This window comes from Dermacentor variabilis, chromosome 7, assembly GCF_050947875.1.
Source record: "Dermacentor variabilis isolate Ectoservices chromosome 7, ASM5094787v1, whole genome shotgun sequence".
NCBI classification, from domain to species: domain Eukaryota; kingdom Metazoa; phylum Arthropoda; class Arachnida; order Ixodida; family Ixodidae; genus Dermacentor; species Dermacentor variabilis.
The window spans coordinates 107,586,509-107,604,547 of NC_134574.1; the positions used below are offsets into that span (position 1 = coordinate 107,586,509).

General features: G+C 49.5%; 1 protein-coding gene across 1 annotated transcript; it reads left to right on the forward strand.

The window, feature by feature from the left end:
• Positions 1–73: 73 nt before the first annotated feature.
• On the forward strand, positions 74–5,820 carry LOC142587009 (iris-like). Its single transcript, XM_075697878.1, has 2 exons — positions 74–227; positions 4,312–5,820. The coding sequence occupies exon 2, from the start codon at positions 4,323–4,325 to the stop codon at positions 5,457–5,459; it is 1,137 nt and encodes a 378-aa protein (XP_075553993.1). The 5' UTR covers positions 74–227; positions 4,312–4,322; the 3' UTR covers positions 5,460–5,820.
• Positions 5,821–18,039: the final 12,219 nt, after the last annotated feature.

The window sequence follows — 18,039 nt, forward strand, 5'->3', positions numbered from 1 at the left end:
GCCCAACAGTTGGCGTGTCACTACACGCTTCCGAGTTGAGCAACAGGGCCCCAAATTGGCGGAGTCCGGAGATAACGACTACCCGATAGCATATTATTCACAGCGGTCTTTGCACGCGTTGCGCCGGAGCAGGAGGCATTGGAATCCCCCTACTCGCTTAGTTTCGCACCAGTGCTGATCGTGGAAAGACAAACGTTTGTCGTCGACGCTTCGATTACTGCTCACAGGTGGGTTGGTAGTACCTATGCCTATACTATTGCTCGTGTTCGTTATTCTTGAGACTTTCACAGAGAGTGCGAAAGAGGACGCTAGTGTTGTGGGTCTATATATTTCTATGTATTGCTGGGTTATGTAAGTAGCTTCATTTGTAACTCATGGGGCTGAACATCTTCTTTCGTTGCGCGCAGTCATAATTAATTTACTGTGAAACATCCTTTATGCACCAAATGTAATGAGCCGTGAGATGATTCCCAGCAAACTTCACCACTTGAGTAATAGTTGTAGAGCGCGTGTCCTTACTTTATATTAGAAATAACGTGAGGCCAATGTTTAGGGATCCCACAAAAGGGCTGCTTCGTTTATGCTTGCATTTGGCACTTAAACTCGCCTGCTTTGGCAGCGAGGAAAGAACGTGCGCCTATACAGGCAGAAAAAGAAACTAACACTTTATTAAATTTTTGAAAAATAACCAATATGAGAACGGCTCAGTCGAGCACGATTCTGTCCTCGACTAAACGCCCTCGTATTTTTACACTACTTTCATGCTGACATAGCATAACAACACGCTCGAGAATACCCTCCGCTGATCTTAAAAGAGCTGATTGGAGCATATGTTTAGAGCACCCGGCTGTTCATTTCCCTAAAGATGGCCAGGATTGTTTGGCTTTCATTGGATGGACAAAAGTACTTTGCGAACAGTTGCTCCCGAGGAACGCAGAGCAAGGAAGGGTTTGCACGCAGATGAACCTGTCTTTGTTAGATATGATACTCACAAACACACCTTGTTCCCTTTGCTCAGAAGGACCACTGAACTTCGTTTCACCTTAGCTGGGTGCGTTGAATGGACATTCCGCTTACCTTGATTATGTCTGGGAATTTGGCGAACATAAGTGTCAGCAGAACCCAAACTTAAACCGAAACTACGTCGTCTCTTAAAAGAATTCAGTGCCCTTCCACTCTGTGAAGAAGCCTGATCAGCGAAGCTGTGTATGTGAACCCCTTAGTAGCGAACTGCACCTACGCCGCTGGTCGGCCCGGCATTGCACTATCTTCGGGATCGGCCCACGTATGCGGAGTACTTAACGCCTGCTTTTCCTCCTCCGCGGGTCGGCCAAGCATTGCACATCTTCGGGATCGGCCCACGTAAGGGGAGTGCTTAACGTCTGCTTCACCTCCGGCGGGGGTCGGCTCGGCATTGCACTATCTCAGGTATCGGCCCATGTATGGGGAGTTTTTGCTTACCATGCCAAGGACACGAAAATTTCCTTGGACGGTAGAGGTATACAGCTTCGCTGTAAAACAACCATTTACATTAAGTGGACGCACTGGTCGATGGTATGACACTAACTGCTACTATAACAAATAAGATTGATCTGTTCTGTTGCAAATGACAAAACGTGAACGCGAACAATTTATAGATAACGTTTCTTTTGTTTAATTAATTAGAAGCGCAATGTTTCACTTATACGTCAACAGGTTCTAAACATGATGGCGCCCACAGACTCGGCAACTTATCATGAATCACGCCAGCATTACAGACAGTGGCGAAATGGAAAGAAAAGGGCTTGTTGCAGTGTAATACTTTGGAAAATCAGTATTTGACTTCATGACAGTTTACCACACCCATGCCAATTATAGCTATCGAAGATTTGCAACCGTGTTATGCCTAATGACGCAGTGCCCCTACACAATAGAGACTGCAAGTGCGCCAAGACAGTGCGAGCTTATTTTGTTTCTTTTGGGCGCATTGCAGCCTATTAGACGGTAATGAGTAAGCAATTGATGGATTTCTACATCTCTACCAATACACAGGCTATGAGAGACGCCATTGTAGGAGGCCACGGCAAGAATAATCGTGGCCATTTGGGATTTCTCCCGTGTGGTTCAGCATTCTGCTCTCATCGGAAAAATAGAATGCATCCACTGTTGATCTCGAATCGTACTTGCGACTTTTTGCTTAGTCTTAGAGAGAGTGAGACAGAGACAAAGGAAAGGGGAAAGGCAGGGAGATTAACCAGAGGGAAAGATCCGGTTTTCTACCCTGCGCTGGGTAGCAAACCAAACTCCAGTTTGTACCCTACCCTACCGTGTTGCAGTTTTTAAAGGCAACAAATTTGGCAAGCGAATGTAACCAGAAAATATGTTAATAGTGCTGCAAGTGCTACTTTGCTGTGCGGTGATACCATGCGGCGACAGTGACCTACTGTGATTGTATGTCTGTGCTTAGTCACAGAACTACTGACGTGCTAGGAGGGATCACGTGGACATAGCGGCCGCGTCGGCTGCTTCGGGAGCGCCGAAGGGAACTGAAAACGAGTTTGAATTCCCTCGTACGCTGCGGTCCTCATTTAGTGGCGAAATTTTCCCGCTTCGAGTGTCTCCTTTACAACGCTTGAAAGCACTACAATAGGTAGTGGCTGCCTTTGAAGGCGCGCAACATGGTAGGCTACTGCTCGGTGCCGCAGAGCCGGACGCACGTAACGGAGGCCGGTGTCAGCCTTATTCACACGTAGCCGCAGGACAAGAAGCTGCGTGAAGCTTGGGTCGCGAAACATAAAACCGGCAAACAGTCATCGGCTACAACTCGGGTATGCAGCAAGCACAAACGCGAGGAAGATTTCTGCTACGGCGGCCGGTCTGCAATGTTCTGAAAACGCGCACTGAGACGCTCACCCAAGTCCGCTGCACGACTAATATTATGACGGTTTGGTTTATCAACTTGTCGATGCTATAGATACTGGCAAGTTCAGTGGAGCGGAAAGGCAGCGGTAAGAAGCACATTTAAAAAAAGCATGGCACATGGTCATGTTTGTGTTATGAATTAATGCACTCGATTACAATAAAGGAGCAGCGGGAAATTGCACGCTGAGAACACCGATAAACATACAGTGCGACGCAACTCGAAAAATAATATTGAAAAGTCAAAGAATTTAGAAGAAAAAAAAAGATTGAATCGTCGTTACGGCACATCATAGTCACTGTAGGCGTCGAAGTCTCCACAATGAAGTTATTTTTGAACAGCTCTGATAGCTGCCACGCAACAATGGTTGCTTGAATACTGTCAAATGCTCATATTCTGCGGCTTAAAGCTCATGGCACGGTGCGAGAACGCGCGCGCGCGGAGAAGGCGAAACAGTACGCAGGCAAGCATGCAGACGCGCAGTCGGTCGCTGCGAATCTGCGCGATCGCTGCATTGAGGCTTCTTTCTATTACGCTCCATTTAGTTATACAAACACTATAAGAACATATTTCACATAGTTTGCTCTCAGCGTTTACCTACCTTTCACGCAAGAAGCCGGTTCGGGAGACTCCATCGCGGCGACCGCGCGCAATGGCGTTCACTGTACGTATTCGGTAAAGAGATAGCGTCTGTAAACGATTGTGTGCTTTCAGTTTGCCCAAGATTATTATTTAGACAGTAAACAACTTCTCTCGTTTCGAAAGTACTTACGGAAATGTCCGGGAGAGCTCGCGCGTGGTGTTTTCAGTGAACGCTGGCAGCAAAACCTATGAGGAGCACGCCGCGTGATCCCTCATACTACACCAGCGAGGCGCTTCCGATAGATGGCGACTCCGTAACTCCTCTCCGCCAATAGCCAGTGAGCTACAGTGGCAGAGTCCATGGTAGTCGCTACACGACCTAGCATGCATGGTAAGGTATCCAATAAGTGTTGATAATGGCAAGAGCACCGAGAGCGTCAACTCTTGGGCAACCTCCTCAATCCCCGAGATTCATTTCCTTCTTTGCTGATGAGTTTAACGTCACACACATTTGTTTTACTTATAAACACGCTACTATAAGCATTGCTGTTCCTTGTGCTGAAAAGCTTTGCGATGGCATGGTTGCAGCACAAAATTGTGAAATAAAGAAAAACGAAGACAAAACTTCAAAGCGGTGAATCGTTTGCCATTATTCCCTGTAGTTACCAGTTTAACGTGACTGCGAAAGGCCGCGCATTATCATCTTACTAATTGCATTCGAGCTTCTGCAACCGAACTCTTCTCAATTCACGAGGAATCGCGCAACAAAGATTTTAAGGAACGGGATGCTGCGCTGTCCAAGACTCTGAAAGTGTTCTTTCTTCTTACAGAGGACCTGACCATGGCCGCCAGCTCGCTCGGTAACTCCGTCCTCAATTTCTCTGTGGACCTCTACAAGCAGCTAATGGCAAAGGACCAACGGGATGGGAACATATTTTTTTCGCCGTTCAGCATCTCTGCTGCCCTCTCGATGGCACTGGGAGGTGCCAGAAGCAACACGGCTGAGGAACTGTCCACTGTCCTCCATGTCGACGCTGACGAGGTCCACAGTCACTTTGCGAGCTTCTTTTCGAAGCTTCCTGATTACGCGGCTCACGTGAAACTTAACATCGCCAACCGCATGTACGCGGAACAGACATTTCCGGTGCTGCCCAGCTACGCTGAGGTCCTTGGCGACAAGTACAACACGACGATAGAGTCCGTCGACTTCACGAACAAGTACGAGAGCGTTCGACAGTTAGTCGACTCGTCGGTCGAGAAGGCGACAGTATCAATAATTAAGGGCCTCCTTCCGAGCGGTACCGTGGACCCGATGACTACTCTAGTACTCTTAAATGACATCTACTTTAAGGGTTTATGGAGCTCACAGTTCAACTCAAAGTATACGCGCGCTTACGACTTCCATCTGGACTCGAAAAACAAGACGCAAGTTGAGATGATGTTTCAGGAGTCCAGCTTCTCGATGGGCCACTCCGATGATATGGAGGTGGAAGCTTTGGAAATACCGTACCGTGGCAGCAAGACATCGATGGTGCTGCTTCTTCCCAGAGACATCGAGGGGTTGTCCAAATTAGAGGAGCGCTTGACCGCTTTAGCACTTTCGAAGATGTTGGAGAACATGCGCCGGTGTTCCGACGTCAAGCTCTACTTGCCGAAATTCAAGCTTGAACAAGCTGTAAGCCTGAAGGCCAAGTTACAAGTAATGGGGATCAACGACTTCTTCGGACCTGCAGTCGACCTTTCTGCCATAAGCGACGCGGGGAAGCTAGTCGCTATCGATGTGATCCACAAGGCCTTTGTGGAAGTCAGCGAAGAAGGCACTGAGGCTGCAGCCGCTACCGCGGCAGATATTGTGCGCTGTAGCTTGACGATACCCACAGAGGAGCGTAAATTTGTGGTGGACCGACCTTTCATGTTTCTTATCCGAAGCCATGACCCCGAGGTTGTCCTTTTCATTGGCTCCGTTCACCGTTTGTGAACAGAAAGTGATGTGCAGAAATGTGCGATGTAGCAGTATTGATATTTGCTGTGCAAAATAGGCGCGCACATTATGTGATTTAATCTAGGTTATATTTGCTACAACTATTGATATAAAAAATAGCATGTAATAATGAGTGTTAAGCATTGTGCGTCTCAGTATACCGTCCTCACGTCTGGTTGAAAGAACGTCAGTGTTGAATGGTGAATGTCTTGGTCACAAGCAACGTGGCTAACGAAATGTTTTAGTTCGCTCACTAAATGTCTGATCCCATTTCAGTGAGATATCTGTTAGGAAAATTAGAATGTGCATTCAGGTGCTGCGCAAGACACGGGTAATGAACGCTAGTCAAGCAGCATGATACGCGTCCCCTTTCAACTTTATTTTTTCAGAAGCACGGATACTGCCTGTAACCTTTATATAAGTAAGGCATTCATGTATTGATGATCATTGCAGAAGAAACAGCGATAGGTGAGGGATGGTCAATGCACCCTGCACTGACCGCCAAGAAAGGGCTATGATAAATATATATACACAAACATTATATATGTAGTGTTTATGTATTGGAACTAACCTTGAGAATTTTAGCCAGCGCCACCGCTCACGCCATAGGCGGCGGATGTGGAACACCTTTTTACCGCAGCCATCACGTCTACTTAGCTTTTTGGGTGAAGGCAACTGGTCGATAAACCCACACATGCTACGTGAAGGCCGACAGTGATTGAGCCACACTGACGGCCCCTGGTTTTCCTCCGATCGTCATAAAACATGAAAATTGGACATTGGTCGCTAATGTGCGATACTAGTGTGTCAACTTTACATATCACAATTTCCCAACTTGCAATTAGCACATCTATAGTCGGGTACAACTTTTGAAGACATGAGTGGCCCCGCCTAGATGACCGAAACATGACTGGCGATTGCCTCCGCGGCTAAAGAAATAGTCCCGCTCAAATTTTTTTACCTCTAAAACGCGTGATTCTCGGTATAGGTGAAACCTTTGTATTTTGATGAGTGGTTTGGTAGAGCTCTCGTGATTGGAACGCTGCAGTACATGCCCGATCGCGAAAGAAGAATAACCCCGTACCTCCTACAATACGGCGCGCCGTCTGGTCTTTAGCTTCGTTACAAGGGACAAAAGTACAAAAGCAACTCTGCATCGCATTTGCGCTGGTTTAGACGTACACGGAAAATTTACTACTCATTTCCCGAGCTTAAAATGATTCGGTTGTTATTTAACAAGCACCTAAAAAGAACAATGCCTTTATCGAAACCAATACAAACCTGGTGCGAGAAGACGATAGAGGCCGGAAATGTACAAAAATGCTTCATTAATCGTTTTAAATAATTACTCTTGGTTTTAGATTGCGTAAGATTTATATTGTTTCGGTGTTGTGCTTTCACAAACTTATTTTCAAGAATGTGATAGGTTCGGGATTGTATTGCCCTTAGTGTTACACTGACGAACATAATGGACAAGACGCGGACGTACGTAGAGCTACGTACGTCCGCCTATTGTCCCTTATGTTCGTAAGTGTCACACGTAGCGCAATACAATCATGAGCGTGCACCAACTAGCCCCGTTCATTGCTGTATTAAATGTGATATGTTGTTTTTCGTCCCCTTTTACGTTTTTCTTTTTTTTTTGCAAGTCTGCAATCTCGGCGGTTCGCACACTACATTCCGTGCGAATTTTCCGCCGTTGAGGCCAGTGAGCTGACATCCGAACGCGATCCTCTGTTGCCGAAGGAGCCTTGTGTCACCTCGGTGTCCACACCACCAAGGAGCTTCGGCAGCGCTCGTCTTCTGTTCTACTCCACCTGGCCGTGTTTCAGCGCTGTTTCTTCTACCATAGAAGAAGGACAAGAGTGGCCACATACTGAACAGCCACTCACGCAACATTATCGTCGACTGCTACAGGTATTGGCGCAACGCGTGGCCTGAACACAGCGGGGAGGACACGGGCAATTTTTGCTGAGAAACTGAGTGTCCGCGAAACCACAGTGTTCAGGGTGAAGAGGGAGGTCAAACCTTCGCATTTTCGGGTGCCAAACTGTCGACGCCCTCGCGAAAAGGCCCACAAAATGCTATGAAGAGAACACGCAGCACAAAGTATGACAGCTTCCCGTTGTGCGCGCTCAGGTCCCGTGTGCACGATTTCTTTCGCCGCAACGAGATGCCGATGGTCGAGACGATAACTAAGGAGCTCTCGCAACGTATGAATCTGCCGTAAGCGGTTTACTGTCCGTCGCTTGCTTGCCGAGATTGACTTCAAGCACTAAAAGAGGAGCCGCAACTCGCTGCTTATTGACTGGGATGACATGGCCGAATGACGGCATTGTTGTCTTCGTGATGTTGAGCGCTATCGGGCGGAAGACCGAAAGATCTTCCTGGTCTGACGATGCTGGTCTTCAGGGCTCGAGCTTGTCAGCTGGGCCTCCCACTGCTCGACGGTTGGTCCGGTGATGGGCGGTGTCGATGGGTTTTGTTGACATTCCCATACCATGTGGCAGAGGGTACTGGGCGTAGAGCAGAAGGCGCATTTGTGAGTATAGCTCGTAGGGTACGTGGCGTGTAGCAGGGTGCGTGCGGGAATGTGCCGGTCTGTAGTTTTCGGAGGATCACCGCCTCTTCTCTTGTCAGCTGGGGATGCGGGGGTGGATAGATCCTCCTACGCAGTCTGTAGTTGCTCAGAATATCGGCGCATCTTTTTGGGACGCTATCTTGTTGGTCTACCGGTGCTCGTGAACCTGGTGGGATAGCCCGGAGAATGTGATCTCGGGCAGCGGCATTAGCCGCTACATTACCCGCCAGGGACTCGTGTTCCGGGGCCCAGACAATGTACAATTCTATAAAATTGTCTCGTTTTTCGAGGATGCTCATAGCTTGTTTGAAAATGCGGCCCTTTTGGTAATTTCTACATGCTGTTTGTGAGTCGGTAATGATTGTGATTTGATCTTCCTCTCGCTGGACCATAGTGGCCGCCAGGGCTATCGCCGTTTCTTCCGCGCAGTTGATGTCTGGAGTACTTACCGAGGCCACTGCTACCTCTTGTCCTTGGCCGTTGATCACGATGATAGCGTGGGTTGCTCTGTTCTTGTCCTTAGTCGCGTTGGTGTATCGGACTTCTCCTTGTTTTAGTCCTTCGTAGGCCTTACGTAGAGCTTTGACTCTCGCTCACCTCCTTTCTCAGTGGTATTCGGGGTGCATGTTGGCCACCGTGATCTTCTCCCTCAGGGGTAGAGGAACCCGCTGGTTTGTGGACTCATATGCGACTGGGTAACCCAGTCTTATTAGCGTGTCCCTACCCGTGCTGGTGAGCTTGAGTCGCTCTATCTGGCTCGTCTTGTGGGCCTCTACTAGTTCCTCCCAAGTATTTTGGATGCCCAGGCTGAGTAGCTTCTCCGTCGACGTCGTCGGTGGAAGCCCCAGTGCCAGCTTGTAGATCTTTCGTATTAGGGTGTTTAATTTGTCGCTCTCGCTGTTCTTGAGACCCAGGTACGGGGCGCCGTAAGTGACTCTGCTGATTATCAGAGCTTGTATTAATCGGATTCTGTCTTGCTCTTTCAGGCCGTGCTTTTTGTTTGTCACTCTTCGCACCAAGTGCGCGACTTGGGTAACTGTCACTTGCAGTTTTTTAATGGCGGCGAGACCGGCACCGTCCATCTGGAAAGTGAGGCCCAGAATACAGAGTGTGTCCACCTTCGGTATGTTGACTCCGTGTAGTGTCAACGTTGGGTCAGGTGTCTCCTGTGGAGGCCACCCTCTTGTCCTCTTTTTGAGGATCAGGAGCTCCGACTTTTCCGGCGTGCATGAAAGACCGCAGCGGTGTAGATAATGCTCGGTCCTGTCGATGGCTTCCTGCAGGGCGTCTTGTTGCTCGCCCGCTGGTCCCGTGCACGTCCACATGGTCAGGTCGTCTGCATACATTGCGTGACGGATACCCCTGATGTTCTCCAAGGGGTTTGGCAGTCCCTTCATCACTATATTGAACAGCAGCGGGGAGATCACCGACCCCTGGGTGGTTCCTTCCTGCGGTATTTGGAACTTCTCGGTCCTGAGGTTCCCCAGGCCTATGGTCGCCGTTCTACCCGTCAGGAAGTCCCGGACGTAGTTGTATGTTGTAGGCTGTTTAGCACTGCTTCGTGTGAGACGTTATCGAAGGCTCCCTTCACGTCGAATGCCAGGATGGCACTCTTGTGGCATGTGCTGAGGCCGTCGATGACTTCTTCTTTAAGCTGAAGTAGAATGTCCTGGGCGGAGAAGTTAGGCCAGAAACCGAACATAGTGTTCGGCAGGTGCCCACGTTCTTCCAGGTAGGGCGAGAGACGATTGTGCACCATGTGCTCGAAGAGTTTTCCTGCGCATGACGTGAGAGAGATCGGACGCAGGTTCTGTAGGTTGATGGGCTTGCCGGGTTTCGGGATCATCGTTACGTCCGCGTGCTTCCAGAAAGCCGGTATACTGCCGGTCTCCCAGCTTTCATTGATATACTTTAGTAAACTCTCCGTCGCCCCGTCGTCCAGGTTACGGAGGGTCTTGTTGTTAATTTTATCCCTGCCGAGCATCGTGTTTCTTGTGAGATTTCTTAAGGCTGCCACGATCTCCGACTTGGTGAAAAGTTGGTCTAAATCCGGATTGGGTTCCCCCTCGTACTCCGGATGAATGAGTGTATTTCCCGGTGATGGCTTCGAGCACCTCTTCATCGGTTCCCTGGAAGTTGTATATAAGTCTTTGTATGAGTTGCCCCGTGACAGTTTTTGATTCCGTCTTCGCCAGAAGGGTCTTTAGAATGGCCCAGGTCTTTCGGTTGCTGAGGGTTCCCTGTAACTGGTCGCACGCTTGATTCCAGTTCTGACGTCCGAGTTTTTCATCATACTCCTCCGCCGGCCGCGAGACTGCGGCAATACGGATCTTGAGTTTGCGGTTTCTCTTCTGCTTCTTCCATCTCTTCAAAAGCCCTCGCCTGGCCTCCCAGAGGTGAAGCAGGTGTGGGTCGACTTCGGGATTGTCCGCAGTGAGTTGGATGGTCTTTGTGTACTTGGTCACCAAGTCCACCACGTTCTTGGTCCACTCCTCGATGTCCTCTAGGCTTCTGGGCTGTTCATCTTTCCGGAAAGCAGGGCAGTCCGTAATTTTGGCCTGACCTAATCTCACGGGGGTTTTGTGGTGCATGATTTCGGTCTGGATGATATGATGGTCGCCGCCCAGAGTCTCATCCAGTCTCGAACACTCAACTTGCCTTAAGCCAGTGAAGAAGGTCAGGTCTGGGCTGGTGTCTCTGGAGACACTGTTGCCGATTCTAGCTGGTATTAGAGGATCTGTCCACAAAGTCAGCTGGTGGTGTTGTACCGCATTGTGCACGTCCATACCCTTCTTGTTGGTTGATCGATAGCCCCAAGCCACGTGTGGAGCGTTAAATTCACCCACCACGAGAAGTTTTTGACCGTTGGTGACTTTCTTCACTTCTCTCAGGAACTTGTCCAAGTTTTTTAGTGTGTCGCGCGGGGGACTGTATACATTCAGGATGTAGTGGCTCTGCAGGGTTTCCTTGGAAGAAACCAGCTCAATCAGAGTGTGTTCGATTCTGTGGTTGATTTGGTGCTGCTACGTCGTGTAATGCTTCTTGATGAGGACGGCGGTCCGGGTCCTTCCTTGGGCAATGTGCGTTTTGTTGCCCTGCATCGTAATATTATTTGTTTCCATTTTCTGCAACGCCATGACGTCAGGTTGGTGTACGATGCATAGGTGAAGTAAATTTTGCTGTTTCCGATTTATTTCTCTTCAATTGCACTGCCAAATTTTGAGGGTTTCGGTCGCTTCTTTCTTCTTTGCTATCTTATTCGCCATCTTGCGTTCCGAGAGTCTCGTTCATCTGGGCTTTTCTGATGGGGTATTTTGGCTTTTGCCTTGTCCTTTTCTAGGATGGACATGCGTTTGCTGAGCTCGTTGCCCATCTGGGTGATCTGGCGGAGCGTTTGTACGGCTGCTTGGACGGTCGCTGCCACAGATTTGCTTATGGTGTCGACGGCCTAAGCCAGTTCGGCTCGGAACTCGTTTCTCAGTTCGGCATTGTCTTCGGTTCGGGACTTGTTCATCTTGTACTCTATTCCCGATTCCAGGTCCTCTATCGGGGGAGTATGTTCCCTTGGCGACGTTGGTGTTGTGGTCGGTTTCTGCTTTTTTTGGAATTGCTCAATGAGATGTTGAAGCTTCCTCTCCAGGGCTTGTTCCCTAGCCTGGGCTCTTCTGTCCCGTTCCTCCTGACGTCCTTCTTGCTCTTCTAAATGCTTCATGAGCAGTTCATTCCGCTTCATCAGGTCGGCGTTTTGCCTTCTGAGGGAGGAGATGGTTTCCTGGTATCTCGAATTGCGCTCTTGTGTCGGCTGTGAGGGAAATGGGTCGGTTGTCGACTTGGAACTGGCTATCACTTCCGCCCATCTGATCTGAACAAGTAAGCCACAGCTGTTCTTGCTGTGGCTTACTTGTTCCATATTCGGAGGAGCTTGAACTTGTCTTCCTTGTTATAGATGGTTGCCGGCCTCTTGATTTACTTCTCTCCCTCACGTAAAGGGTTGGGGGTTTTGGCTTGAGCCTTTTCTCGCACTCCTTGCTTGCCGTCTCGTGAGGGAGTCCACATAGTTTGCAGTGCAACTGGCAGTCATGGTCTGCTTGTGGGTTCTGCACCCCGCACCGGTTGCAGATATGTTTGTCTGGGTTGGGGCATACGTCCTGCCGGTGGCCGATTTCTCTGCAGGCCTTGCAATACTGTACCGATCTGCGGTATGGACGGCAATGTGTGTACGAGCCGGCCACCTTCACATAGAAAGGGATGTGTGGACCTTTGAAGGTGATAACTGCTGAGGTGGATTTGCCGAGCATCCTCGCATGCAGGATGCCACAGTTGTTGGCTGCCAGTAGTTCCGCAAGTCGTTTCTCCATCGTACACGCAGTGATACCGTGCACGACTCCACGTACTGTTCCTGGGAGCGGTTTGATGTACGGCGTCATATCGTATGTGGCCGCCTCAAGTTCGATGCCGTTGACGGAACCGAGCTTCAGTGCGTAGTCCTCGGCTGCGGTGCTGGCAATTATCAGGTTTTGCTTCCATTGCGTTTGGATGATTACGTTCATGCAAAATTTTTTGAAAGGGGAATCACTTACAAGTCCTTCGGTGATCTTCTCGTCCGGCCAGCTGGACAGTTTCATGCCGGTTCTTGGTCGGTATACCACCTTGTAATCATTATCTGGCAGCGGCGGCGTCACGCGTCGCGGCGGTGGCTTGCCGTTGGTTCGGCTTCCCTGATCTTGCTGCCGTTGGTGGTTGCTGTTGACTTGCATGCTTGCTTCCACTCTCGCGTTGCCCCTTACTGGTTCTGGGGGTTTTCTTGCTTTTCTTCCTCTTGTATGCGGTCCTCGTTCAGCGCCTTCTTGTTTTTTCTTGCCTTGATTGCTTGGAACCATGTGCCAGCTTGACTCAACGTCTTGCCGCTGTTCTCATCGAATTCCATGTTGCTCTGGACCGCTGTGGAGTCTTGGCTATTGTTCTCCATTTCCATTTCGTGAGCACTGCCCCATGTGCCAGCTTGACTCAACGTCTTCCCGCTGTTCTCATTGAATTCCATGTTGCTCTGGACCGCTGTGGAGTCTTCGCTATTGTTCTCTATTTCCATTTCGTGAGCACTGCCGTTCGTTTACCCTGCCATTCTCGGTGCTCGCGAGGCCACGCAGGCCCGCTCCTGGCGCGCGTGCGGCGTTCGGAGAACGGTGTTCGAATATGTCGAGGTGCTCGTTGCTCAGTGTGTCAAGGTAAACAACTCCATTCACCGTGGTAATTCTGGCGACATTCGATACCGATTGCCTTGTTGAGTTCAATTACACAAAATTGTGAACTTTTGTTAAGGTACCCAATAACTCGCTATAACTCGCTATAACCCAATAACTCGCTATAAAAGCAGCAGATCATGCGAAGCCCGAGACAGAGAGAACTGTCCGCGATGAAGCGCGCCGTGTGACATCATGTGCCTCCTCGGAGTACCGTAACTGCTAAATCGCAAGTTCGCGGCCAGTAAAGCTTTTGCTTTAGAAAATTCGAGGACACTTAAGCACTACTTAAGAGTTGTGAATGCGAAAGAATTAATGGCCAGCTGAACGCGGCTGAGTCGTCCTTCGAATTATGAACTCCTCGCGGGCAAGCGAGCGCGTCGAGGTGCTTAGCACGCTTTGATCGCAGGTGGCAGGATTTGAAAGCTGGTGACAGGTTGCGCAGTCAAAGAAGCTTACTAATTTATAGTAAGTAATATTCGAATGAGTTTCACCTGAAATGAGGACGGGTGAATGAGGCCCCACTAAAAGAACGCTACTGCTCTGGAACCTGGAGCTTCATCACCAGAAGAGACCGGTACTTTAGGCAACATGCCCTATTTCCTTACGTCCTCATCGCGCCTAGTCATCAAGTAGGCGCTAGATTTTGGGTCTAATAACGTTTTAGTGGTACCTTTATTGATGCCCAGAAATGCCTATTTCGACGTTGGGGCATATATTAAATTTCTAGGGCCTAAAATGCCTTTTCTTTTTCGCGCTTTGCCCAAGACGCATTTTGTTTATAGTGCTATAATCCACTGGGGAACTTTGCTGAAGGCAGCTGATTCATTGTTACCACAATCACTTTGCCGGTGTGAAGGATGTTATTAACAGCTTTGCAGCAGACTAGATCATTGGTGTGAGCAGGAATCGAACCGCTCTACGCGACGACACGCCTGAAGGTGACTTGGCGTACCTGTGCACTCATTTCACGAGTGTAGCCAACATCGCAGAGAAACTTGAATACTGGGGCGCAACTCACTCCCAGAAGGATTCTTTCACGCGTTAGTTGGTCCACTGTTCTTGAAAACTGAGTTTGTGTATGCCAAACATCCAGTACGCTAATGAACAGGAATGACACAATCAGGCGCCGTGTGTACGTCGTTTGTGCTCCTTGCATCTCTGCGCTGCACAAGCTCAGTTCTCAAGCGCAAGTCAGAATTCGTGCGTTGGGCTCAACTTTGACTTTTAGGAAAAGTTCACCAGCATCATAAATGGATCTGTTGCTTACAGCATTAGTCCGAAACTTCTGTCTCACAGAAAAAAATCCCAGGTTTTCGGAAGCGAAATGAAACCTTCTAAAGGTTCTGAGCCTGCGAACATTCTCCAATTTCAGATGACATCTTTTATTATATAATATTTAAGAGATAGTGTCGGCTTTTATTGGCGCCGGTTACTCATTCCCACATCGAGATTCCAAGCACCGCTGATACCATCTCTTGACTATATCTGAAAGAAGGGGAAAAGAATGAATCATTAACAAATTGCGCTTAATTGGTCCAAAAAGATGCAGTAACCGTACATGAGTACACTGCCAGAACGGCATCAATGTCTCTTGCTTGGACTTCCCTTAATTCCCTGATCCTATGGGCGTTTCCGCAGTTGCCTCGGCATACCTTTTGGTGAATAGTGGCTTCACTAATCAGTCAACAACTTTTATGCATTATCACTGTGATTACTTATACATTGATACAATGACGTCAGCTTTCCCCAACCAGGTACACTCAGTTGTTCACTTGGGCAAGCTATGTATCTCGCAACAGTCTCGAAGCGTGACAGCGCTTCCACCACTAAACATGTCGCAACCGTTGCTCCCAGGAAACCTCTAGAACAGTTTGAAAAATACTGATATTCCTGATGCTGCCCGTCGTTGAAAGCGCTTGTAGGAGGAAGGGGGGCACGGAATGGCTTCCCTAATAGCTTCGTTGGATAATAATGAAACAGCGTTGTAAGAATTATTCAAGGATTGTTGGCATTTTGGGTTGTATACGAAAGTAACTATTCCTGCTAAGTCACTGTAAAGGTTGCCACGGATAGTTTGTGCGAGAAATTCATTATGGCGTTGGGGGCCGCGGCCTTCTGTTTTTGCGTCATTATTCGCTTACTAAGCCCCTTCTACCGGTAGAGCAACGCTTTGGTATTTTAGAAATGTACTTTACTGTTACACTAAGAAAACATTTGATGTTCATTTTTTCATTAATTATACAGAAAGTCAGAAGAGGGTGCCTCCTCTTTTTTATCGTAGCCTTATGTCCTTCGTGCCCCGAGTAAGACGGTGGTGGCGTGATATCTCCAACGGGACATCATCTACAACCTAGAAGTGTTCTTATTTTTAAACTTTGCATCAGGCTCTCAAGAAGGCAGGTCACATACGAAAGGACGCTGCCACTACTGCATTGCGCTGATGCCAGGGCGCACAAGCGCGGATACGCTGGGCGACCGAAAGGCCCAACCAAGTCTGTAGTTTGAAACTCGCTCGGGCATCCAAGATGCCTGATTTTGAAAAGGCGGTGGCGAAAAACTCGAAGCTCTTCGGTCCTACTAAGGCGGCTGTCGGTCATAGGGAGCGCAATTAAAGTAATAACGGGCAGATATGAAGAGGTTCATTCAATAATGCGAATGTGTGGCTGCAGATTATCGACCGATACCCACCTAAATGCTATCGCCACGCATCATCACAGGTGATAATGTCAGGAGTCTGTGAATAATTTTTCTCGCTTAAAATGATGAGAAGGAGGCGCTGCGATCGCCGAGGAGAGTAGACGTGCTCGCGTCGGCTCCGTGTTCGTGAAATGATTTTGCAGCGTTTTCTTGCGAATTGTGGCCTAATTTTTACACCAGTCGATCCGTGAAGATACCAGGACTCCGTAGACGCCTCATTTTCAGGTGGGACACTCCATTTCCCTGTGCTACGGACATTTTCCTGTGCTGCGAACGTTTTTGTGAATCGCCCACGCCACCGCCGCGCGTGCACGCCGGGCGCACCGGATGCGCGGCGCGCACTCGAGCGAGCTCCGTATCGCCGATCAAGTTTCTCTGCCCCAGCAACGAGCATGGAGCTCGAAGTGGCCGCCGAGACGGGCTGGCGAACAACTCGCCTTCGCCAACCGGCGAAGCTGAGGGACGACTCTTCACCCCAAACTGACTCTACCCAAACCTCAAGCACTCGTTCTCGTTCCAAGACCAGGGCACCAGTCAAAGCACAAGTTCTCAAGGCTGGACGTATGCCTCCGCTACCTTCCAACCAAATCAAGATTATCATTCGCCCCAAGGGAGCCCTCAACATCGCCAAAATTGGTAGTCCTACCGTGACTACAGCCGTTCTCCAAGCCGCACAGCTCAGCCCAGCAGATATTCAACAAGACAAGGTGTGCCCCAACACCCAACAAAACATTGTCGTTGTCAGTACGCCAAGGCTGCAGAACGCCGACCGGTATGTCTGCATAAAATCCATTCAAGTCAATGGGGTCACGCACGATGTTAACGCGTATGAGACGGCCGCCGAAGACACCACGAAGGGAGTCATCCGCGGAATCCCCCTCTCCGATACCCCACAGCAAGTCAACGCCAATATCGTCAATACCCGTAACCCCCTCGCACTAGCCGCGAAACGCATTGGAACGACAACCACCGTTGTTATCGCCTTCAGTGGCCCCGACGTGCCATATCTGGTCTGTTACGGAGCTACCTTAATCCCATGCTCATTATTCCGCAAGCAAATAGAAATTTGCTACCAATGCGGCCGCCTCGGACACCGCATGGATGTCTGCCCTTTTCCCAATAACAAGATCTGCAGAGGTTGTGGGGTCCGCAACCCACCTCCCGATCACACGTGTAACCCCAAATGCTCACTGTGCGGCGGCCCTCATCTTACAGCGGACAAATCATGTACGGCTCGCTACAAGACACCATACGTTATTCGCAAGCGCATTGGGGAACGCCGAGCTGCAATGCAAGCCACCCTTCAAGAAAGCGACTTCCCGCCCTTGAACTCCAAGCCCCGCTCCAGGTCCCGGACTCCATCACGCTCGAGGCAACATTGTTCCCGGACCCCTTCACGTTCGAGACATCGCCGTTCCCGATCCAGATCTACCTCTACCCCACCCGCCAAGTCTCCTACTAACAAGGTGAGCTTCGCAGAAGCCCTTAAGGGCGCCTCGCGAGAGGGTCGCAAGACACCTTCTCCACAGTCCACGAACACCAATGATAACGCAGAAATAGCTCACCTCAAAAAAGAAAATGCCATTATGCGCGACCTAATTCACAAGCTCTCGCAAGAGGTTCGCGATCTTAAACAATCCAAGACACCCGCTCCTACACCACCCGCCGAAGCGTCCCATTCCTCTAGCCACGACGCTCCACTGACACCAGCCCCCAAAAAGCGGGCCCTCCAAGAGGGAGCCACGGGCCAAGTGCGCTCAGAGGTTAAGGACATGCTAGTCTCACTTCAAAGCACGATGACCACACTCCAGAACGCAGTCGAATCCATGCAACACGCCGTTCTCGCACTGGCACAGCGCGTCACAAACATTGAAACCCACCTACAAACTCTCCCCATGCCCGCTCCTCCTACCCTCCAAACCCCTGCACTGCCCCTGACGGCATCCCCCAATCCCCATCATGGCCCACACTAACAGAGATACACTTATCTGGCAGTGGAACTGCCGAGGCTATCTCCGCAAACAGCCAGTCATCCGTCAACACCTTCGTACCCTCA